Source organism: Danio rerio, chromosome 3 (assembly GCF_052040795.2).
Source record: "Danio rerio strain M-AB ecotype USA chromosome 3, GRCz13ab, whole genome shotgun sequence".
NCBI lineage: Eukaryota > Metazoa > Chordata > Actinopteri > Cypriniformes > Danionidae > Danio > Danio rerio.
In genome coordinates this window covers 11,847,096-11,872,746 of record NC_141023.1, presented here as the reverse complement: position 1 = coordinate 11,872,746, position 25,651 = coordinate 11,847,096, and the positions used below count along the sequence as shown (strand labels likewise).

At 37.5% G+C, this 25,651-nt stretch overlaps 3 protein-coding genes across 7 annotated transcripts in view; 1 reads left to right on the top strand and 2 right to left on the bottom strand.

Moving 5' to 3' along the window:
• The window catches only part of pdgfab (platelet-derived growth factor alpha polypeptide b), a 679,118-nt gene that overhangs the window by 278,831 nt on the left and 374,636 nt on the right, over positions 1–25,651 (top strand). The gene's annotated exons all lie outside the window — the stretch shown is intronic.
• Positions 1–25,651, bottom strand: part of ccnf (cyclin F) — a 146,648-nt gene that overhangs the window by 4,336 nt on the left and 116,661 nt on the right. The gene's annotated exons all lie outside the window — the stretch shown is intronic.
• abca3b (ATP binding cassette subfamily A member 3b) overlaps positions 1–25,651 on the bottom strand; it is a 114,048-nt gene that overhangs the window by 7,925 nt on the left and 80,472 nt on the right. For 4 of the 5 annotated variants that reach the window (XM_087243965.1, XM_087243967.1, XM_087243964.1 and 1 more), the window contains exons 18-28: positions 20,189–20,387; positions 19,771–20,080; positions 15,712–15,970; positions 13,479–13,683; positions 13,090–13,309; positions 12,855–13,013; positions 10,766–10,926; positions 10,548–10,682; positions 3,211–3,405; positions 2,337–2,524; positions 89–259 (exon numbers count right to left, since the gene is read on the bottom strand). In XM_087243965.1, the coding sequence (XP_087100091.1) occupies positions 89–259; positions 2,337–2,524; positions 3,211–3,405; positions 10,548–10,682; positions 10,766–10,926; positions 12,855–13,013; positions 13,090–13,309; positions 13,479–13,683; positions 15,712–15,970; positions 19,771–20,080; positions 20,189–20,387 (2,202 nt within the window). Of the gene's footprint in view, positions 1–88; positions 260–2,336; positions 2,525–3,210; positions 3,513–4,087; positions 5,140–10,117; positions 10,683–10,765; positions 10,927–12,854; positions 13,014–13,089; positions 13,310–13,478; positions 13,684–15,711; positions 15,971–19,770; positions 20,081–20,188; positions 20,388–25,651 lie in introns of those variants that run through there. The other variant, XR_015480462.1, reaches the window with a different exon arrangement.

Here is a 25,651-nt window from a genome sequence, read left to right as displayed (position 1 = left end):
TTATTCTGATTAGGGTAAATAGTTAGATTACTGATGTCCATGTAAATGTATTGCTTGGTTAGTGCAGAGGTGTGTGTGTGTGACCGACCTGTGTGAGGTTATAATGATGGCTTTGCCAGACTCTCTGGTGCGCGTGATTGCATCCCACAACAGCCGTCTGGCCACAGGGTCCATGCCAGTGGATGGTTCATCCAGGAAGATCACAGGCGGACCACCAATCAGAGCCATGCCTGCGCTCAACTTTCTTTTATTGCCACCACTGTGAAGAAGAAAAATAAGCAGAAATATTTAATTTTGCCTGCTACGGGACTCAAGATCCAGAACTTTAGCAAAAAGTTTGCCAATTATGCTCTGTTCCCTGCTGAAAAATCCAGCTTAAACCAGCCTAGGCTGGTTGGCTGGTTTTAGCTGGTCGACCAGGCTGGTTTTAGAGGGGTTTTGGCCATTTCCAGGCTGGTTTCCAGCCATTTCCAGCCTGGGAGATGACCAGCTAAAACCAGCTTGACCAGCCTAGCCAATTTTGACTGGGAGCCCAGCCAAAACCAGCTATGTCCAGCTTAAACCAGGATGGTCAAGCTGGTTTTAGATGTTTTTTTCCAAGATCAGGCTGGAAATGGCTGGAAACCAGCCTGAAAGTGGCCTAAACCTCTCGAAAACCAGGTTGGTCAACCAGCTAAAACCAGCTAACCATATAGGCTGTATTTTTCAGCAGGGTTAGCATAGCACACATAGTTTCCAAGGCATGTGCTCATCATAGGTTTTGAGTGAAGCAATATTTGAGACGTGTTCCATCACAGTAGTTTGAATTTGCTTCAGCTTCGAGTGTTGAAATGGTAGTTTTAAAGTCTGAAGAGAGGGAGTTTCGCTGTTCCTCCAGGCTTGTTAGCGATAGCTGCATTGCTGTTTACAATAGTTTATTTTTTATGTATATTTTCAGACCACATTTTAATGAACAGCTGTATATATTGTAAATTTTCTTTTTCTTAAAACTTTACTTCTTATATTAATATTATATGTTAGGCACCTAGGGTCTGAGAGTAACGCAATTTCGATTCTCTATATGTCCTGTACATGTGGCTGAATGGACAATAAAGTTGACTTTGACTAATTTCTTTGCTGTCATCTCCGGATGCCTGTTTTTTTGGTCTTTTTTCACTGCTTTAGCTGCTATAAAGTAAAACGAATATCTACACTGTGACAATATTGTCCAATTGGTAGTAAAATAAGAAAGAAGTGGGGTTTAACCTCTTAAGGCCCATTTTTTTTACATGCATTTTTTATTTCTCTCTGCTATTTGGGCTTATTAGAATCTAATTAGAATAAAACCTAAGTATCATCTTTTGATGAGATGTACTTTTAGAGAAAGATGATGTCCATATATGTGCACTTGTGGTCCGAATTTACATGAAACACTTTTTCCTGACTGTTTTTTTTATGCATACATAAAAAATTTTTTTGCTTTTGTTCTGACTATCAGAGAGTAAAAACAATTTTTCCCATTTTGCACAGTTGAAAATAGTTTTTGGAACATTTCATATGCTGCAAAACAGTTGGAGGAAAAGTATTTTAAATAGCCACTTAAGAGCTAAAATGTGCTGTCCACACATGTGGCCACTAAGCCCTTAAAGCAGTTATAAAATAAATAGATGTTTGAGCAAGACCAAACACTTGTCTATGCAAACCGAAACACCCCAGCAATATTTCATTACAAAACAATATGACTTATGATATTCAGAGTCTTCCTATTGCACATGCGCTATCAACTACCCGTAATTGTAGTTCATCATGTACGTACAACCATCAGTTACATCATGTTTAATTAACCATCCTCCAAAATAAACCATGCCACAGGACGGATTTGTTTTTAGCTGTAAATCATGTCTAAACTTTCTCTAACTTTCGAATCTAATGGTTCTATATATCTAACCACTGATCTATTATATCGACCCCCCCCCCCCCCACACACACACACACACACACAGACCCATGCTCTTTCGCTTATGCCTCATTCACACTAGAAGCAACTTTGTAGCTGTCTTTGGCTCAGGGTGGCGATCTGCTGCAAACGCAGGAGTGTGTAGGTCTACAGCATGGAGAATACAACCAGCCTTTGCGTGAGCTCACATGAGCTCTACTGCTGCTCCTATTGGCTGTCGGCTCAAGAAATCGGTTCTTCATTTGGATAAACTTGAAGGATTCTCAACTTTGTCACATTCTAGACTCGCCAACAGTCGCTGTCGCTCGCACTAATGGAAGTCGCCGCACTCGGTCGCTTGTCCAAACGCCAATGTGAGTTGCTTGTAGTGTGAATGAGGCTTCAGGTTTGATGTTCATACCTGTAGCTGCGGACGAGTTTGTCAGCGTGAGGTTCGAGCAGCAGCGAACGCAGGACGTTTTCCACACAGGCGGTGACATATTTCTCTGGGATGCCCCTCAGTCTGGCGTACATGCTCAGGGTTTCCCGTCCTGTCATGTGATCCAGCACCGCATCGAACTGGGGGCAGTAGCCGATTCTCTGCTGCACCTGAAGTCATTTTTAAAAATGCATAAACCATACACCACATGACAAAAGTCTTGTCGTCAACCCTAGTTGTAAGAGCAACTAATAATAATTGACTTCTAGTTAAACATTTGGAAAATTGGCAAAAGAACCATCTGATGAATCCCACATACTGCAGAAGACCTATTGGAACCCAAAAGATCCTCACTGAAATCAGTCAATTTTGATGACGAAAAAAATCATGGTTTGGGGTTACATTCAGTAAGGGGGCGTGAGAGATCTGCAGAGTGGATGGCAACATCAACAGCCTGAGGTATCAAGACATTTGTGCTGCCCATTACATTACAAACCACAAGAGAGGGCAAATTCTTTAGCAGGATAGCGCTCCTTGTCATACTTCAGCCTCCATATTAAAGTTCCTGAAAGCAAAGAAGCTCAAGGTGCTCCAGGATTGTCCAGCCCAGTCACCAGACATGAACATTATTGAGCATGTCTGGGCTAAGTTGAAGGAGAAGACATTGAAGATTAACCATTAATCAATCAATTCAGCCACTTTTGATACCAAACGATCAGCTAGAAGTCATTATTTGTTGCTCCTAAAACTTGAATAGGCGACAGGACTTTTTATAAAATCAAATTATTAAATGTTAAACTCAAGTTTTAAGAATCAAAGTTTGAGTTAAATTGCAATGCGAAGATAAAGCGCTAACCTTTTTGACATCTGTAAGGATGCTGTAGCCATCAATGAACGCGTCCCCTGAAGTGATGCTTTCATCTCCCGTCAGCATTTTGAATGTTGTAGTTTTCCCCGCTCCATTAAATCCCAGCAAACCAAAGCACTCGCCCTTCCCAACGGCCAATGAGAGACGGTCCACTGCTAACAGCGACTGCCCACCTGAATACATCTAGTGAGACAAACACAGATCCTGAGTGGATTTGTTTATAGAATACAAAACATATTGGGCAAGATATATTATGCTATGATTAAATTTCCATGCCATTGTGACATTAGCTATGTTTCCATCCAAAGATTCAAATTCAATGTATGCGCATAACTGGAATATCGCATAAAAGACGAGCGAATAAAGCAGTGTTTCCATCAAAACAGTCAAAGAGTACAGAATCGTCACTTCCTGATTATCTGGCGTCAAATATCGACAGTAAAGGTTAGAAGCTGCGTGAATCTTTATTTCATTTATTAAATTACTTGCTCCTCTGAAGACAATACCGACATGCAATGGTGGCGTTTGAAGCATTTTAGAATGACCGAAACAACTTTCAGATGTTTTACAATGTGCTCAACCTGCTGGTTTGATCATTCACCGACATTTTTATCATCACATGATCTCTTATAACAAAATCACACGATTTTTTTAATACGCATACTGGAGTTTGTATAATAAAAATGTTTCCATTGCAGTTGATGCACATCTTTTCTTAATGAATAAAACGTCTATCCTACTCAGTTATGTGTGTACGTTTTTTATGTGCATTTTCAAAACTCAGTGCATCTTGATGTTTCCATCAACCGATTTTTTTATGTGCATATACAAAATGCACATACAATTAGGTGGATGGAAACATAGCTTATGTTTTATTAATGTTGTAAAAGCGTGTATAAACATGCCTTTAGCAATTAAAAGTTCTCAAAATTGCTGAACAGACCAAACAGACGTTAGAAATGGTTAAAGGTCCCGTCAAGTGCTTTGAAGTGTGCACTTTTGTATGATGTTTGACATAATTTCAACTGAAAAAATAAGAGAAGGTGTGATATAGTGTAGCTCCAATAGCGTAAAAAAAGCCAATAGCATTTTATTTTTATCACAGCTCTGTCTGCGAGAGAATTTGAGATAAAGCGTATGTAACAACAGCATCGTGAAGGGGGCGGGATGTGTCAGATAATAGAGAGCAATTGATTGGTCAAAAGACTTGATGAGGAACTCAAATATGAGGTGACGTCACAAAAAGTGGAAGTGACAAACAGCAAGCTTTGGATTTTTATATCTTCTAAATGTGAAATGTGTCACTGTTTTGGAGCCCATTAGCTTATAAATACTCTCATGACTAACATACTGATACTAACATCTAAAAAACATGATTTTAATTTCACAGGAACTTTAATCATTGTGGAATTTTTGCCCAAATTCAGCAAAGCTGGAGTATCTGCATGTTTTATGCTGTTTGTACAATGGGGTATATGCCGAGCTAATGTGTTTCCCATACTGGTACACTTCTGGTGACCTGTTAATGTGAACTTTTTTCCATCTCATATGGTTCCTTTTACAGCATCGATGTTGTCATGAAATTCAAATACAATCAGTTAAACAGACTTTGGCATTCATTTAGTTTCTCAAGCGTAAAACGAGACAAAAAGACGTTTACTCGCACGCGCCCTTCAGAATCGGCAGGTGAGCGCAGAAGCACTATTGAATATACTGGGGTAAAATAAATGCTCATATTATAAAGACATGGAGGGGAAAATGTAATTTAATGCAGTGCTTCTTGTACAATCTGAGACACTTTATATTAGATATAACTCAGCCAGTGGAGATCGCTGATTTTTAAAGAAAACAGACCTTAAACGTGCCAATTTTGCATTGCCATACAATTCACCGGAAACGATTAACACAGCTTGCTTCCTGCTTTGCTACTGTTCAGACGTCTTTGCCTACTGCTCCGCTCCTTGCACTCCTGCTTTTTTATTTTATAATCTAATTTTAACTTGAGCCTATCAGCACAGTGCTCAAACGAAACAGCTTGAAGATCAACATCGAATCTACAAACTTTCTGGAGTACAACTTTACTTTTATTTAGAGGAATTATCGTCTAAACAATCCTCCCGCTACCAGCTGCTTTCATTCCTGAGACGGGAAAACACGGCTGTGAAAATGGCTCTGGATCATATTGATTTGGAATCTCACTGCTGCACCAACTGCCACAAACTTTTACAAAAGATTGCAGTTCTTGAAACAAAGTTACTTGCGATCCAACCAGAGCTGCCGAATTACACAGGACCGGTTCATCGTGGAGCCTCACAGCATTCAGCCGGTAAGCCCTATAAATCTACTCCAGCTACTGTTTTGAGAACAGAAAAACAGATTGAAACTGTTGAAAATCAGCGTGAACTATGGCATAAACAAGGTGCGAGACCAAAGGGTACTCGTGGGGTCAGATCACGAAGGTCATACGCTGCTGCATTAGCGTTCTCTACCCCAAATACAGCTCGGACTCAAATACAGCTTCAGAACAGATATGAAGTTTTGAGTAATATGGGTGAAGATTCCCCAAATGCAGTTAGACAGAGATCGCATGACTCAGCAATTAACTTTGCTCTGAACAGAGGCTCAAGGCCGACTAGACAGCGGCATTCTGCTCCGATCGCAACAGAGATAAGAACACTGATTGTTGGAGACTCAATAATCAAAAATTTTAGGAGCAGAGATACCATGACATACTGCTTTCCTCATGCTACAGTTTCTGATATAAATAAAGAACTTGAGAACATATTAAGGAAACATGAGACTGCAAAACGGATTATCATCCATGTGGGGAAGAATGATATTCGGAAGGAGCAGTCAGAACTGCTCAAGAGAGATTTCTGTAAGCTTTTGGAAACAGTTGAAAGATTGAAAATTCAGCCGTTCATCAGTGGACCACTCCCTGCAAGAGGGACAAATATGTTTTCAAGGCTCCTTGGTCTAAATGCATGGCTGCAGAAAACATGTAACATGAAAAGACTGAATTTCATCGACAACTTCAATCTCTTCTGGAACCAAAGACAGCTGTTTACATCAGACGGCCTTCATCCAAACAAGCTTGGTGCAAAAGTGCTGAAAGACAACATCCTCTTCTCCCTCCATCATCCATCAGCTGTGTATGCCACTGAACTGAATGACACACACACACCTAGCAAATGTCCGGATGACCACAGGACTTCAAATCAGCTCCTGAGTGGACTTGTGGCTGACGCATCCTACAAGGACAGAGATAACACCACGCAGCCACAACAACCGCCGATAACGGACAAACTGCCGTCTGCACCCTGCACACTGAGCTCAACACAGGCAGACTGTGATGCATCAGAACAGCATCAAGTCTCAGCACTCATTGATGATCCCCAGGAAAACAGCCAGGTAAACATATCTCAGCAGCCAGAAACCCCAGACCCACAGCCTCTGTCACCGGACACACAGCCTCTGTCACCGGACACGTTCTCATTGTCATCTTGCTCGCCTCTCTTGGATTTTTCAAAAAAGATGGAGGAACTGGTGTGTGCTGGAACTAAACTCTCACACTCCATTGCTGCTAGCCCCCAGTTAGCAACCAAAAGTCAGCAAGCCACACGCCCATCTCTAAGCCCACCTCGCCCTACACCTAGGAAAGGCCTCAGGTCTTTGCGACAGCGCCAGGTCCCAAAAAACACCTCATCTTTAGCTGGTGAACTTAAAAACTGCCATTGATGTGTCTCGGGGGCCTGCTTAGATAACAGTGTCTTTATCAGATGTTTACAGAACAAGCAGGAACCCAGTGTGTCAGTAGCTTTCTCTACGCAGATATGTGTCTTATTACGTGACAGAAAACCAAAGACTCTTTCAGACCGTATAGCAAATCATTCAAATCTGGTGTCTATTAAATGTATATCTGAGACTTCTGTAGTGAAAACGACTAAAACTGTTAAGTTAGCACTTCTAAACATCAGATCACTCAATAATAAGTCACTTTTAGTCAATGATTTTATCAACACAAATTGCCTTGATTTTATGCTTTTAAATGAAACTTGGCTAGATGACAGTTGTAGCGCAGCAGTTCTGAATGAAGCAGCTCCTTTAAACTTTGCCTTTTTGAGTGTTTGCAGAGCTAATAGGAGAGGTGGAGGCATCGCTGCCCTGTTTAAAGATGTCTATGAATGTAAACAAGTGTCATTTGGTGACTATTTGTCTTTTGAATATCTGAGTATAGCACTAAAAGGGTCTCCACGCATCTTACTAATCATTATCTACAGACCTCCAAAATATTCTCCAGCTTTTATTGAGGATTTTACAGAGCTGTTATCAATAGTAACATCTGAATATGATCATTTTACTATTGCTGGGGATTTTAATATTCATATAGATAATCCAGAAATCAATGCTGTAAAAGAACTGATGACTGTTTTTAACACTTTTGATCTGACTCAGCATGTTCAAGGACCCACACACAATCGTGGACACACTCTTGATCTACTTATAACTAAGGGTTTACACATTTCATCGACTGTTGTTAAGGATGTGGCACTATCTGATCATTTCTGTATTTTCTTTGATATATTGATCACTCCAGCTATTAAAGACAGATCTGTCTCTGTCAGAAAGAGATGCATAAATGAGAACACTAGTGAGCAGTTTATGAAGGCCATATCGCTAGCACCAAGTATATCTGCAGACTCTGTTGATTCTCTCCTTGATTTGTTTAATTCTAAAATTGAAAATGTAATAAATGACATCGCTCCTGTTAAAGTTAGGAAGAGAACTGGCAAAGAGAGAGTCCCTTGGAGAAACTCAAGAGCAGTCCAAATGAAGAAAAGACAATGCAGGAAAGCTGAGCGTATGTGGAGAAAGACGAAACTAGTAGTCCATTATAATATCTATAAAGACAGTCTTCAGGCTTTTAATGTGGAACTAAAAACTGCTAGACAGACTTTCTTTTCAAACCTTATAAACAACAATGTAAATAATGCTCGCACACTCTTTGCAACAGTAGAGAGGCTCACAAACCCCCCCAGTCGGATTCCCAGTGAGCTCCTCTCTGTAAGCAATTGTAACGAATTTGCTAATTTTTTTACTGATAAGATCAATAATATCAGAAAGGCAATCAGCTCATCCAATCAGCCAAGTTGTGTCAATATCAAACAAACTCAACCACAACTTGAGAAGTCAGACATTATGTCTGATTTCATGGCAATTAACGGTAAAATCTTAGAAGAGATGGTGCAAATTATAAAAACATCAACCTGCAGTCTTGACACGCTCCCCACATCATTCTTCAAAACGGTGTTTACCTGTTTAGAAATGGATCTTCTAAAAGTGGTAAATGCTTCACTTCTATCAGGGATTTTTCCAAACTCACTTAAAACTGCAGTTGTTAAACCCCTCTTGAAGAAGAGCAACCTGGATAACACCCTATTGAGCAATTACAGGCCAATCTCAAATCTCCCTTTCATTGGCAAAATCATTGAAAAGGTTGTTTTCAACCAGGTTAACAAGTTCTTAAACTTCAGGGGGTGTTTAGACAATTTTCAATCTGGTTTCAGAGGACATCACAGTACAGAGAGCGCTCTTATAAAGATAATCAATGATATACGTCTAAACACAGATTCAGGTAAAATAACAGTGTTGGTATTGCTCGATCTCAGTGCTGCATTTGACACTGTCGACCACAGCATACTTCTGGATAGGCTGGAAAACTGGGTTGGGCTGTCTGGGACAGTCCTCAAATGGTTCAGATCTTACCTTGAAGGGAGAGGTTACTATGTCAGTATAGGTGATCATAGGTCGAGGTGGACACCCATGACATGTGGAGTCCCACAAGGCTCGATTCTGGCACCTCTCCTGTTCAACCTTTACATGCTCCCTCTGAGCCAAATAATGAGAAAGAATCAAATCTCCTACCACAGCTATGCTGATGACACTCAGATCTACCTAGCCTTAGTGCCTAATGACTACAGCCCCATTGACACCCTCTGCCAATGTATTGATGAAATTAAAAATTGGATGTGCCAAAACTTTCTTCAGTTAAACAAAGAGAAAACTGAAATCATTGCGTTTGGGAACAGAGATGAGGTTCTCAAGGTGAATGCGTACCTAGGCTCTAAAGGTCAAACGACAAAAAATAAGGTCAAGAATCTTGGTGTGACGCTGGAGTCAGATCTGAGTTTCAACAGTCATGTCAAAGCAGTCAGTAAATCAGCATACTATCATCTCAAAAACATAGCAAGAATCAGATGCTTTGTTTCTAGTGAAGATTTAGAAAAACTTGTTCATGCTTTTATCAGTAGCAGGGTGGATTACTGTAATGGACTCCTCACTGGCCTTCCCAAAAAGACAGTCAGACACTTGCAGCTCATCCAGAATGCTGCAGCCAGAATTCTGACCAGAAGCAGGAAATCAGAGCACATCACACCTGTCCTCAGGTCTCTACACTGGCTGCCAGTTACATTCAGAATAGATTTTAAAGTATTATTACTGGTCTATAAATCACTAAATGGCCAAGGACCTCAATACATTACAGATATGCTCACTGAATACAAACCTAACAGATCACTCAGATCTTTAGGATCATATAAACTAGAAGTTCCAAGAGTTCAATCTAAGCAGGGTAAATCTGCCTTCAGCCACTACGCCCCTCGCTGCTGGAATCAGCTTCCAGAAATGATCAGATGTGCTCCAACATTAGGCACATTCAAATCAAGACTGAAAACACATCTGTTTAGCTGTGCCTTTACTGAATGAGCACTGTGCTGCGTCCGACAGATCGCACTATTATGTTTTTCGTTTTCCTTTTCATTCTTTTATAACCTATTTTAACTCATTTTAATTTGTTTTTATCTGTTTTTAATAATTTTTATTGTCTATTGTCTACATTTTATGTTCCTAAACTTGTCTTTTTTATTCCTGTTTATGTAAAGCACTTTGAATTGCCACTGTGTATGAAATGTGCTATATAAATAAACTTGCCTTGCCTTGCCTTGCCTTGCCTTGCCTTATAGTAATTTCATGTGAAGAATTATGATGTTGTGTATATGTATCTATTATATTTTCATTATATGTCAAGCCTCACTTGGACAGGTGTAAAGAATTAGCAAATCAGCTAAAACACCTAAACAAATGCTGTCCATGTCAAATAAATAATAATAATGTTAGTCTTTAAAATCAATAAATATCTATGTGCTATTTGACTATATAAGAACGATGGAATCAGGTTATTTACAATGGTCAAACTGTCAGACAATATAGATTACATAGAACTTTTGGTCTTTAGGATGTAGCTAAACACTGTTGAAGAAGTGTACCTTGCTGAGCTCCTGTACAACGAGCGGGCTGCCCACCATAGACTCCACCACCGGCTGACACTCTAAAACCCTCTTCCTCTCCTCTGCAACGTCTCGGTCCTCAGGTTGAAGAGCTTCTTCTGCTAACAGCAGAGCCTGGCAAAAAACACACAACTATTATTGGTGACCTTCATTCCAGTGCTACAGAAGCACGTGCTCTGCCTTTTTTCTTTAATCACCTTCTTGCGTCTTCTGCAGAGGTTGAGTAGCAGGCGGATGCACCGGAGCTCAATGAGGAACAGCAGGATTATGAAGACGACGCCTTGCAAGGACAAAGCCACCAGGAAGCGTCCGACTCCAGGCTCCTCCATGGAAAAGTAGTTCATTTGATACGTGATGTCTGCGGATGACCACCAGAAATAACATTGAGGATAATGCACTTCTCAAATATGTCAATGCATCATTCATCATACCTGATCTTGTATGCATCTAAATCATAGGTCTCAAACTCAATTCCGCAGCTCTGCACAGTTTTGCTCCAAACCTAGTCAAACATAGATGATCCAAATAATCGAGGTGTTCAAAAGAGTCTTAAACACCTTGATAAGTTGGATCAGGTGTGTTTGACTAGGGTTGGAGCAATACTGTGCAGAGCTGCGGTCCACCAGGAATTGAGTTTGAGACCTATGATCTAAATCATTGAACCAGTATCTAACCATGCATCTAATATATTCAATCAGGCATCCGTCATATCTAACTCTACGTCTAGCATATATCCTTGCATCCATCATATCGAAGTGCTCATCTGTAATATCATGTCATGTATCGGTCATATCTAGTCATCTACTGATCATATCTAATACCCATCTGCCTAGAGTGCTATCTGCTGTTTAAAAACTAGCCTAGAGCACCATATGCTGTTAAAAACTAGCCAAGAGCGCCATCTGCTGTTTAAAAACTAGCCTAGAGCGCCATCTGCTGTTAAAAACTAGCCAAGAGCGCCATCTGCTGTTTAAAAACTAGCCTAGAGCACCATCTGCTGTTTAAAAATGAGCCTAGAGCGCCATCTGCTGTTAAAAACTATGCTTGAGCACCATCTGCTGTTAAAAACTAGCCTAGAGCGTCATCTGCTGTTTAAAAGCTAGCCTAGAGCGCCATCTGCTGTTTAAAAACTAGCCTAGAGCGCCATCTGCTGTTAAAAACTATCCTAGAGCGCCATCTGCTGTTTAAAAACTAGCCTATAGCACCATCTACTGTAAAAACAAGCCTAGAGTGCCATCTTCTGTTTAAAAACTAGCCTAGAGTGCCATCTGCTGTTTAAAAACTAGCCAAAAGCACCATCTATTGTAAAAACTAGCCTAGAGTGCCATCTGTTGTTAAAAAAGTAGCCTAGAGTGCCATCTTCTGTTTAAAAACTAGCCCAGAGCGCCATCTGTTGTTTAAAAACTAGCCTAGAGTGCCATCTGCTGCTAAAAATCTAGCCTAGAGGGCCACATGCTGTTAGAAAAACTAGCCTAGAGCACCATCAACTGTTAAAATTGTCCTAGATCACCATCTTCTGTTAAAAAACTAGCCTAGAGTGCCATCTGCTGTTTAAAAACTAGCCTAGAGCGCCATTTGTTGTTTAAAAACTAGCCTAGAGTGCCATCTGCTGTTAAAAACTAGCCTGGAGCGTCATGTGCTGTTAAAACTATCCTAGAGCACCATCTGCAGTTTAAAAACTAGCCTAAAGCGTCATCTGCTAATAAAAACTAGTCTAGAGCGCCATCTGCTGTTTGAAAACTAGCCTAAAGCACCATATCTACTGTAAAAACTAGTCTAGAGTGCCATCTTCTGTTTAAAAACTAGCCCAGAGTGCCATCTGTTGTTTAAAAACTAGCCTAGAGGGCCATCTTCTGTTTAAAAACTAGCCCAGAGCGCCATCTGTTGTTTAAAAACTAGCCTAGAGGGCCATCTTCTGTTTAAAAACTAGCCTAGAGCGCCATCTGCGGCTAAAAACTAGCCTAAAGCGCCATCTGCTGATAAAAATCTAGTCTAGAGCACCACATGCTGTTGGAAAAACTAGCCTAGAGCACCATCTGCTGTTAAAATTGTCCTAGATCAACATCTTCTGTTAAAAAAATAGCCTAGAGCACTATCTGCTGTTAAAAACTAGCCTGGAGCTCAATCTGCTGCATCTAAGCTCCAAATGAATTCAAGAAACAGTATGATGCATTTTAAATATCTCTGAATTGATGCACAATCAACTTCCTGCAAATGTTTCGCCACAGCTGTATTTTCCAGGTGTGTGGTTCTTCAGCTTGTGTGTTCATCACATCAGAAACTCACTGTAGTACTTGCAGATGTACTTCGCTAAGGGGCTGGAGGTGCAGAAGGTGATCATCTCGTAGTTCTGGTAGAACTCAGTGAAGGACATGCCCAGGCAGTAATTCGGGAAGATCAGGAAGACCTTATCCAGGAGGTGCGAGAGATGGAGCAAATTCAGCTCTGGGAGAAAACATAAAGGGAGTGAAAAGATGTTCTTGCAAGGCACAAAACTAAAATGGGGACGTGCGTGTCTCACCAGGTATGGTCATGATGGTGACGGCGAGGAAGGTGGCGGTGCCGCTGATGATGTTGAAGATGGTGAGGCGCGTGTAGGCTGTGGCGGCCGTGGAAAACAGGAAACTCATCAAGTACATGAGAGGAATCACCGCCCAGCCGTACAGAAGCAGCAAGAACAGAACATCCACCAGGTGGTTTTGGGCTACAAACGCCTTCACTGAGAACACTCTGAAGACCACCTGAGGAGAACATGTCAGGCATGGATGTAATTCAAACAATGAACTTATTGAGGGAACTACTAAAAGTTTGATTATGCAAATCATCTGTCCAAGGCACTGGAAAAAGCCATCTGTATTAAACTAGCCTAATGATACTGTAGTTTTGTCATAGATAGAAACTTATACTGACCAGCATGAGCAAGCAGGGTAACAGGAAGTTGATGAGGTCCCACAGCAGGGCAGAGAACCAGAAGTTGGTGAGGTAAACCCCGCTGACCTGCTGCACGTGCTTGGACTTGACCGAGCGCTCGGACACGAGGAGCAGGGCAAAGGTGCTGGCTAATGAAGCCATGCCGTACATCAGGTTTATGGCGATGGCAAAGCCTGTCTGACTCCTGCAGATACAAAAATCAGGTACAATGAAGAAAAAGAAAGAACAACTAAAGATGTACCATGAAAAATTCACTCAGAGTTCAAGATTTGAGCAATTTTTTTGCTAAGACTCTATGATTAAAATAATGCAGAAATTTGAATGTAATTATAGAGGGGAAAGTATAAAAAGTATTAAACTGTTAAAGTATTATGCATTCATTTGAATACCAAAATATTTAACAAATCTATTAAACTGTTAAAGTATTAAACATTCATTTGATTACCACAGTATTTGACAAATCTGTATCAAATCATAAAACAAGCAATCTAGAAAAATGTATGTGAAAATGTCTAACTTTCGTAAAATATAAATAAATGACACTTCTTTAATAGGGAACTAAAAACATTTAAATAAATAAATAAAACATTTTATAGAGAACTAAAAATATTTTAATAAATTTTATAGGGAACTAAATTTTTTTTTTTAAATAAATAAAAACAGCTTTTATAGAGAACTAAACTTATTTAAATAAATAAATAAAACAGCTTTTATAGGAAACTAAAAATATATAAATATATAAATATATATATATATATATATATATATATATATATATATATATATATATATATATATATATATATATATATATATATATATATATATATATCTTTAATAGGGAACTAAAACATTTAAATAAACCAATAAATAAAACATATTTTATAGGAAACTAAAAATATTTAAATAAATAAATAAAACATATTTTATAGGGAACTAAAAACAATTAAATAAATAAATAAAACATCATTTATAGGGAACTAAAACATTTAAATAAATAAATAAAAATAAAACATATTTAATAGGGAACTAAAACATTTAAATAAATAAATAAATAAATAAAATATATTTAATAGGGAACTAAAACATTTAAATAAAAAAAATAAATAAATAAAACATATTTAATAGGGAACTAAAACATTTAAATAAATAAATAAATAAATAAATAAATAAATAAATAAATAAATAAATAAATATATATATATAAATATATAAAAGACCTTTTATAGGGAACTAAATATTTTAATAAATAATTAAAACATCTTTATAGGGAACTGGAATATTTAAATAAATAAATGAAACATCTTTTATAGGGAACTTAAATATTTAAATAAATGAATAAAACATCTTTTATAGGGAAATAAACTATTTAAATAATTAAATAAATAAAACATTTTATAGGGAACTAAAACATTTTTTACTTTATATGAATTCAGTTGATTATGCTTGACTTTTGATTGAAATAAACGGAGTTTAGGCAAAAAAGGAAAATAAATAAGTGTCAAATCATAAAACACACAATACTGGAAAATGTATGTAAAATGTCATACTTTCGTAAAAAAAAAAAAAAACAAATAAATAAAGCATCTTTTATAGGGAACATTAAAACTTTAATAATTCATTTTTTTACATTATATGAATTCAGACTTGATTTTTGACTATTAAAACTAAAATAATCAAGACATTTAGGCAAAATAGGGAAAATCCAAATGAATTATTAACATTGTTAAAATCGCATACAGTTATTAAATGTAAGTTTAAAAAAAATCAATGCTTTTTTACTACTATAATTAAATTTTGGGGAAAAAAAATAAAACTTTGCTAATTATTAAAACAATTTATAATTGTCATTGTTTATTATTTAATATTTGATCATTTATCCATTTATTACTGTTAATAAATGATTATCTTTTTAAAGTCAATTGATCGAATATACTTATGGAAATGGATATAAACTATTAAACTGAAATCGAGAAAAATTGAAACAGAAAAGTGGGATTTTATTAAATGGATAAAATTAAACCTTCTTATTTATTAAACTTAAAAATTTAATTTAAAAAAAAAATTAAACACGCTTTTTTTACCATTAAAATTTAATCAAATAGTTAAAATTTCCTCCCAAAAATTCAACAAAAATGTAAAAAAAAAAAAAAGAAATGTATTTTGCAGGGCCCTTAAAGCACAACTGAATGCTCCACTAGCTGATACGTACTCAGAGAGCTGGCTCTGGGCCGTCTCGGACACATTGCGTGGCATGGGGTCATTTCCAGTCTGGATGGAGGCATTGGGTCCGGCTAGGAGCTTGAAGAGAGCGTTGTCCACCAGCATGAGCGCTGTCGCGGGTGTATGATAGCCCTGATTATTGAAGTATCCGATAACATCACTGCTTCTGAAAGCGGCGCCGACCACACAGTGCTCGTTGAAAGCTCCGCCCTCCCTCTGAGCATTATAAAGCACATACTCCGAGAAATCTAAACACACAAACCACAGGTCAGGACACCACTAAGACTGTCACTGGTTTCATTATTTTTTTATACTATTTGATAGCTAAGCTACTAATTGCTTTAAATGGAACCATCGGCATTGGCCCAATATGAAAAATTAAACCAACATACCTTGTTGATAAGATACTTGAATACTTGATTCTTATATTCTTATAAACACACAGCTAAAGTAGTTCCAGGCAGGTTTTGGCTACATTACAGTTGCATATCACTACGCCCAATGATTGCATATCAAAACAAAAGGATTTAGATGAGATTTTTGAAGAAACTAGTCCTACAAACTGAAGCAAACATCACTAAAGTATTGAAATACAACATCTAAGCAGTGTATTTGGGTGTGGTAACTATAGTATAAGCAAAATAATTGACTTTGTCTTTTGAGTTATTAGAAAATAATGCACAGTCCAGGTATAAAGGCCACTACACTTCATCTCCACCTCAGGTGGGCATTATTTTCTTATAATCCAATGGCCTATTGTCAACTATTTCCTATGTGGCTGCTTACTTGTTTACCAGGAGTGCTAGAAATAAGATCAGGTCAGGAGTCGGGTCATTATTTAAGTGCATATTTGCTGACTTTAAATTGCCGTGCGGTTATTTTCAGATAAACAAACAGCCAAAGTAGTTGACCACATTACAATTCCAGATCACTACGCCGAATGATTTCATATCAAAACAAAGAATTTGAATGAGATTTTTAAAGAAACTAGTCCTACAAACAGGAGCAAACATCACTAATGTACTGAAATACAACATCTGAGCAGTGTATTTGGGTGTGGTTAGAATCTAAATATCAAGAAACTAAAGATTCCAAACATGACACATGTAAATAAACGCTTTCCAAAAAACAAAAATACTTGATGCTGATAGGCTGAAGAACATGAAGTTAATTTCAGATAAACAAACAGCTAAAGCAAATCCCGGCGGTTTTTGGCCACATTACAGTTGCATATCACTACGCCTAATGATTTCATATCAAAACAAAAGGATTTAGATGAGATTTTTGAAGAAACTAGTCCTACAAACTGAAGCAAACATCACTAAAGTATTGAAATACAACATCTAAGCAGTGTATTTGGGTGTGGTTACTATAGTATAAGCAAAATAATTGACTTTGTCTGTTGAATTATTAGAAGATAATGCACAGCCCAGGTATAAAGGCCACTACACTTCATCTCCACCTCAGGTGGGCATTATTTTCTTATAATCCAAAGGCCTATTGTCAACTATTTCCTATGTGGCTGCTTACTTGTCTACCAGGAGTGCTAGAAATAAGATCAGGTCAGGAGTCGGGTCATTATTTAAGTGCATATTTGCTGACTTTAAATTGCCGTGCGGTTATTTTCAGATAAACAAACAGCTAAAGTAGTTGACCACATTACAATTCCAGATCACTACGCCAAATTATTTCAAATCAAGACAAAAGGATTTAGATGAGATTTTTGAAGAAACTAGTCCTACAAACATAACTGATGTACTGAAATACAACATCCAAGCAGTGTCTTCAGGTGTGGTTCCTATAGTATAAGCAGAAAATTTGACTCTAGTCTCATGAATAATTAGAAAATAATGAACAGGCCAGGTATAATAGTGCATTATTTTTTAATAATTCAATGACCTGTTGTCAATTATATTCTATGCAGTAACTTACTTGTCTAAAAAGAGATCTAGAAATGAGATCAGGTCAGGAGTCGGGTCATTATTTAAGTGAATATTTGCAGACATTAAATTGCGAAAGAGAGTCCATGTTCAATAATCACCTGTAAGTTATTAACTAACAATCATTAAATGTCAGAATATAAATATCAAGAAACTAAAGATCCCAAATCTGGCACTTGTAAATAAACGCTTTCCAAAAATTAAAAATACTTGATGCTGATTGGCTGATGAACATGTGGTTATTTTCAGATATTATTATATAATTATTTTAAGAACAAACAGCTAAAGCAGTTCCCAGCAATTTTTGGCCACATTACAGTTGCATATCACTACACCTAATGATTTCATTTCAGAACAAAAGGATTCGGATTTATTTGGATTTGATTTGGAAATAACCACTTTAAAAAAAATTACTTAATGCTGATTGGCTGATCAGCATGAGTTTTTTTCCTGAATAAACAAACAGCTAAAGTAGTTCCACACAAATTCTGGCCACATTGCAATTCCATATCACTATAAAATAAGATTTCATATCAAAACAAAAGGATTTGAATGAGAGTTTTGAAGAAACTAGTCCCATAAACAGGAGCAAACATCACTAATTTATTGAAATACAACATCTGAGCAGTGTATTTGGGTGTGGTTACTATATTATAAGCAGAATAATTGACTCTAGTCCATTGAATTATTAGAAAATAATGCACAGCCCAGGTATAATGCCGACATTAAATTGCGAAAGCGAGTCCACGTGCAATATCCAACTGTAAATTAATTACTAACGAATCACTGAAGGTCAGAAGATCAACAAACCAAAGATCCCAAACCTGGCAGATGTAAATAAAAGCTTTACAAAAAACAGAAATACTTGATGCTGATTGGCTGATGAGCATTTAAGGTATGTGACTATATTTGGATAAAAACGCAGCTAAAGTAGTTCCAAGCAGGCTATGCCACATTACAGTTGCATATCACTACACCCAATGATTTTTAGATGAGTTTATTAAAGAAACTAGTCCTACAAACCTAACTAATATATTCATACACAACATCTGAGCAGTGTATTCCGGTGTGGTTACTATAGTATAAGCAGAATAATTGACTCTAGTCCATTGAATTATTAGAAAATAATGCACAGCCCAGGTATAACACCCACTACACATTATTTCCTAATAATCCAATGGCCTACTGTCAACTACTTCCTATGTGGCTACATACTTGTCTACCAGGAGTGCTAAAAATGAGATCAGGTCATGAGTCGGGTCATTATTCAAGTAAAATTTGCCGACATTAAATTGCGAAAGCGAGTCCACGTGCAATATCCAATTGTAAGTTAATTACTAACGAATCACTGAAGGTCAGAAGATCAACAAACCAAAGATCCCAAACCTGGCAGATGTAAATTAAAGCTTTACAAAAAACAGAAATACTTGATGCTGATTGGCTGATGAGCATTTAAGGTATGTGGTTATATTTAGATAAACACACAGCTAAAGTAGTTCCACACAGGCTTTGCCACATCACAGTTGCATATCACTACACCCAATGATTTTTAGATGAGATTATTAAAGAAACTAGTCCTACAAACCTAACTAATATATTCATACACAACATCTGAGCAGTGTATTCCGGTGTGGTTACTATAGTATAAGCAGAATAATTGACTCTAGTCCATTGAATTATTAGAAAATAATGCACAGCCCAGGTATAACACCCACTACACTTCAATACTTTCTATTAATTCAATAGTCTATTGTCAGCTATTTCCTATGTGTCTACTAACATTTCTACAAGAAGTCCTATAACTAAGACCAGGTCAGCAGTTGGGTCATTACTGAAGTGAATACTTGACTGTATGATTATGTCATTTACTAACAATCACTAAAGGTCAGAAGCTAAAGCTTAGGGGAAGTTCACAAACCTGGCACTCGTAAATGGACGCTTTCCATAAACAAAAACACACACACACAAACAAACAATATATATAAATCATTATCGGCATCTGCTATCTACCAAAGTGAAATGAGCTAAAAATGGCTAGCTTATCAGATATCGTCAATACAATATAAAATACAACATGGTGCATCTCAAACTCATTGGTTTATTTGTACCTGTTATATTAGGTGCAGCAATGGCATTCTGGGAAGGCAGCTGTGTGGTGTAGATTTCAGCCAGAAGTGAAGCCAGTGGCCCGGCGTTAGCTTCAACAGCAACAGGTACATGGGTTTGGCCGTATTGTTTTAGCGCCAGGCGGAGCTGTGGTGAAGAATGGCTGCTGGGCAGGCTACGGGCCACTACGAGGGCCAACACTGTGAAGATGAGCGGCACCAGAAACTGAGCCACCATCACTTTCCAGTTGCGCCAGCTGTAGAGCGCCCTCTTCAGGAACATGGCGTAGAACTGCTGCATATACAGTCTGGCCTGAGGGCAAACACATGCATGTGTGTTAATTAATACTAGTATTAAATAGTCATCAAATACCACCATGCTTGGATTCTTCTTCCTGTGAAAAACAAAGAATGCACTGACCCCGGTGTTGAGCTTGATGTTGGATCCGTCCTCTGAGATCATTGTGCAGCTGTCGGTGAAATCGGTCACGTCTGTCATGCCGCTGATGCTGCTGGAGTCGTCCATGGTCCAGTCGTGAGAGCGCCGCTCGTGCTGGTACTGCAGAGCCGGGAGCTGAATCGCCTGAATATCCAGACTCGAGTCCACCAGCTTGCCGACCCTGAGCACAGACATTTGGATGAGTAAGATTTTTTTTTTTTTTTAATCGGTTTTCTTTTCAAAATTGGTTTAAAACTTAATTCATTTTCATGACTTCCAACTAAATTTTTAGCATCTCTATTTCAGCCTTCCGTGGTTTGATAGTCAGGAAACATTAAAGGGCATCTATTTTATCCCCTTTTTAAGCTTCAAAAAAGTATTTTGTGTCTCCAGAACGTGTCTGTAAAGTTTTACCTTTCTTAATATTGGAATTGTCAGCCCTGAGCACATCGTAGATGTTTTTCTTGCCTGTGCCTTAAATGCAAATGAGCTGGTTCTCCCCACCCACCATTCCCACAAGCCTGTCAGAGCCACAAAGATCGCTCCCTATTGCTCTGATGTCCATCTCCTGCTGCGTCATATAAACAGCACAGTGACAGACATGAAGAAAGCAGATCTCACGGAACGTTTGTGAGAAATACTACAGTAAGAACTTTCCTAATGATTATTTGATGTATTTGTTGTGGAGTTAATTCAAGCCTTTCTGCAACGATGAGTCACCCGCAATGTCGTAACAGTGTTCAACTTCCAAATTATTATTTTTATCATAGGTGCCCTTTAAAAGTACTAATAATTACTATTATTATTTTATTAATGTTGCTGTTGTGATTATTATTATTATTATTCATTATTCTCATTAACATCAGTGTCAAAAACGGTTGTGCTGTTTTATATTTTTGTGAAAACTGATATATTGATAATTCGAAAATATAATTCAATATGCACTTTTATTAATCAAGAACTCATTAAATTATTGTGTGAAAATAATTCAATTTATAATGAAAAAAAAGTTTTTTTAAATGTCTTTCAACCCGAAAAACCTAAGAATACACAATATTCTGCTCACCTAGGCTGCATTTATTTAGGTAAAAATACACTAAAATACTTTATAAATATAAGAAATAATATTACATTTCAAAATATTTGTTTTGTTTTAAAATCTGGTTTACTACTGAATTTAAACTATATTTTCAGCATCTGTATTCCAGTTCTCTATAATTTGATAATCAGGAAACAATTAACAAGTAATAATAATAATAATAATAATAATAATAATAACAATAATAATAATAATAATAACTATTATTATTGTTGTTGTTGTTTTTGCCATTATTATTATCATTATGATTATCATTATAATTATAATCAATAGTTGAGCTGCTTTATATTTTTGTAAAAAATTATCTAGTACTATACAAAAACATCATTAAATATGCACTTTTATAATTCAAGAACGCATAACATTTTAGTGTGAAAATAAATTATATATAATGAAAAAACAATTTTATTTAGAAATTGGAATTGTCAGCCCTGAGCATTTGTGAAAACTGATATAATACCATTCGAAAGCACCATTATGAACATAAATACATTAATAATAAAACTAATAAATTCAAAATCTGTATCAGTTTCCGCAAAACTATTAACCAGGGTAAAAAAATAATTAGATTTTATAATTAGAATTTTAATTAATAATTGAGGACCAAAAATATTACATATCATAGTATGTATTCATTCATTCATTCATTCATTTTCTTTTCGGCTTAGTCCCTTTATTTATCCGGGTCACAACAGCGGATTGAACCATCAACTTATCCAGCACATGTTTTTACGCAGCGGATGCCTTTCCAGCTGCAACCCATCTCTGGGATCTCATTCACACTCATACACTACAGACAATTTAGCCTACCTAATTCACCTGTACCACATGTCTTTGGACAGTGGGGGAAACCGGCGCACCCGGAGAACATGCAAACTCCACACAGAAATGCCAACTGACCCAGCCGAGGCTTGAACCAGCGACCTTCTTGCTTTGAGGCGACAGCACTACCTACTGCGCCACTGCGTCGCCCAAATCAGAGTATTACATATCCTAATAGATCAGCAAATAAGAATACTATAATAATTTCAGAAGGATCATGTCACAAACATGAGAACTAGAAAACAGTTATTTAAAACATTAAACAAATATTAAGAATTTATAAATGAGTATGATCTGCATGCTTTAGGGACAGCCATGTATGCTGGCCAGCCAATGTATGCCTCCATATAAAAGCAGCTATGTGGAAGTCCTCAAAAAAAAACTGAAGAAACAAAGCACTAAAGTCACTGTAACCGGTCACTGTGAGCACTGTCCTACAGCTAATGAGCATCTCAAGCAGAGCAGAGCATTCAGGTGCGCTTTTGAGCTCTACAAAACCATGAGGTCAGGAGGAAATAGCATGATTGGTTTAAAGTCATACAGCAGAGACTGATCAAGTTTCTGCAGTTGGTGCGTTTTTCAGAGAAAGCCAAAAACTGTTCTCAGTTCCCTTTAGGGGTTGTAAAGTCCTACAATTAGATTTTTTTTAAGTATATCACATTTAGCATTTCTTTTATGTCAATAAAGTGTTCCTCTCTGCCTGTTAGAAGGAGCATTCAGAATATGTAATAATAATAATAATAATTCCTTACATTTGTATAGCGCTTTTCTGGGCACTCAAAGCGCTTTACACAGTGGGGGAAATCTCCTCATCTACCACCAGTGTGCAGCATCCACCTGGATGACGCGACGGCAGCCATTTTGCGCCAGACCGCACACCACACACCAGCTGATTGGTGGAGAGGAGACAGTGATGCAGCCAATTGAATATGGGGATGGTTAGGAGGCCATGATGGACAAAGGCCAGTGGGCAGATTTGGCCAGGATGCTGGGGTTAAACCCCTACTCTTTTCGAAGGACATCCTGGGATTTTTAACGACCTCAGAGAGTCGGGACCTCGGTTTAACGTCTCATCCGAAAGACGGCGCTCACTGAGCAGTATAGCGTCCCCGTCACTATACTGGGGCATTAGGACCCACACAGACCGCAGGTTGGGCGCCCCCTGCTGGCTTCACTAACACCACTTCCGGCAGCAACCTAGCTTTCCCATGTGGTCTCCCATCCAGGTACTGACCGGGCGCAGCCCTGCTTAGCTTCAGTGGGCGACCATGTGAGAGTTGCAGAGAGCTAGCTGCCGGCAATGTGCCGGCCTATGTGGTCTGATTTCAGAGCAAAAGTGTTCAAATCTTCCAAAGGGATTTTTTGGAGGGTTTTGTAAGAGGCTAAATTATCGTATGCATTTTTTTATATGACAAAGCATGCTTTTTGACTCAAGAAGGTCCATACTGACTACAAAGCCAGATACTGATAAGATCAGGGCCTGTTGTGTGGACTTTGAGGGTTTTATGGTGTAGTCACATGTTGATTGGTCAGTTTGAATGTCTCAGCATTGGTGGTCACATGGTCAAGAAAGATACAAGATAGGTGGTAAACTCGAGCTCTGTCTTTTTTACTGCCCTCTCTTTTCCTGGCCTAGTTCTCTCCTGCTCTGTTCCTCTCCTCCATCTTCTCTGACTGTGCTGCAATCAGGCTTCTGGGCCTGCTCTCTTTGTCTCTCTCCCTCCCTCTGTGTCTCTCCTTCTACCTCTGGTAACTTTAATTTTACATTTAAGCTGGGTACAATTTATACCATATGTTTTATCATTTCATATTTTATCATTTTATACAGTATTTTGTTATTAATTCAGTTGTAACCATAGAGAATTGTTGTCATTAAATCATTTCATTTTCAAGTATTTGTGAATTACTTTTGATTTAACATCAACACTTAATTGTTCCATATAGCAATACAATACAATCACATAATATCAACGCTCTCCCACATTTACAGCTATTAATACTGCCCTTATTTCCGTTTTTGGTATGAGATTGCAGAAGAAAGGTTTGACGAGAAATGTACAGTTTTTTACCATCATGCTGATCACTTTTTAGTCGCTCGGCAGAACTACAGTTCGAACCGCTGTTGTTTAAAGACCGTTCTTACAGTTTATTCATGTATTCATGCTTTATAAATTAATCAATTTGTTGTTTTTTAGGTTGTTGTTTTTAAAGTCAGTTTCTATCACAATTTTCAGAGCAAGAAAACGTTATATCCAGTTTTTATAATCCATTTTGCTTTGGTTTTTTGTTACCTATGCAGCGTGATACTACCATGAATGCTGCACAAACGTTTCATATTTTGTGACAATATAAAAAAAAAACATTTATTTAACCAGTTAAACTCTGCTGCTATTTGGTGATTTACGCCTGGGTTTTGCCAACCCAAGTTTAAAAGCTTCCCAAATCCACATGCAGAGGTGTAAATGCAAAAATTTGGTATCATTTTAAAGAAAACCCTTTGAATTTTCATAAAACACTATTGAAAGTGTTTAAAATATCTGTATATGTCATCTGTGTTATAATAAACACCTAAAAAAAGAGGCGCTTTTTGTATTTTTTTTTTATAAACTCAAATTTGAAAGTGTACCTTTTAGGTTGTATGAGGTCTAGCGTGCTGTAATTAATTTTGGTGGTTCCTGCACTAGTCTGTAATCATAGGAAAAAAGACAAATGTTTCTACCATAATCTATGCAAAACTTATTGTATTCCAACTGATAAGAAGTGCTATACAAGCCACATGGAGCGATCATTGTTTTTTATACTTCAATACTCTTTTGTTTGATCAAACATAATTCACTGTGTTTGGACCACATCTGACATTTAAAGGATTACTTATGCACATCACCTCAAAAACAGAGGAGAAATAGCCCAGAAGTACACAGCATAAGGTAAGAGATGACAGCTGTCTGTGCTATCTGGGGCTGCTTAGTGATCATAAACGTATTGTTTTCACTTCTGCGCCATGGAAAAACAACATTTGACAACTGTTTGATATGTGAATATAATTCAGTAAATAGAATGCTAGAACCGTGTGAGCACCGACAAGAGTGTGTCACATATAAACCATATGAAAAATATAAAAAATGAACCAATGTAAAATACACAGCTCGGGCATCCAAAATGTTGTGTATGCAAGTGTAAATAACTTTTGTACAGTAGAATAAAAACCAAAATTAATGCATATGTACATAAAATATAAATTCTACGCTTTCAAACGAAACCCCTTACGGGGGTGTCTGGTGCAATGCTAGCCCTTTAAATCTTAAAGCGAAAGTCGAGCAAGTCACGGACCCGGTACAGAGTTTTACTGGTTAAAGATGTTGTTGGAGCCAATGTTGTTACTGGTGAAAATAGTTTTCTTTGTTCATTTTTTTTACCTATTTATTCCTACTAAAACGACAAAAGCACATTTAAAATGATGTAAAAAAGATGATGATGATTACAAATAAATTGGCGGTTCATTCCTCAGTGGCGACACCTAATAA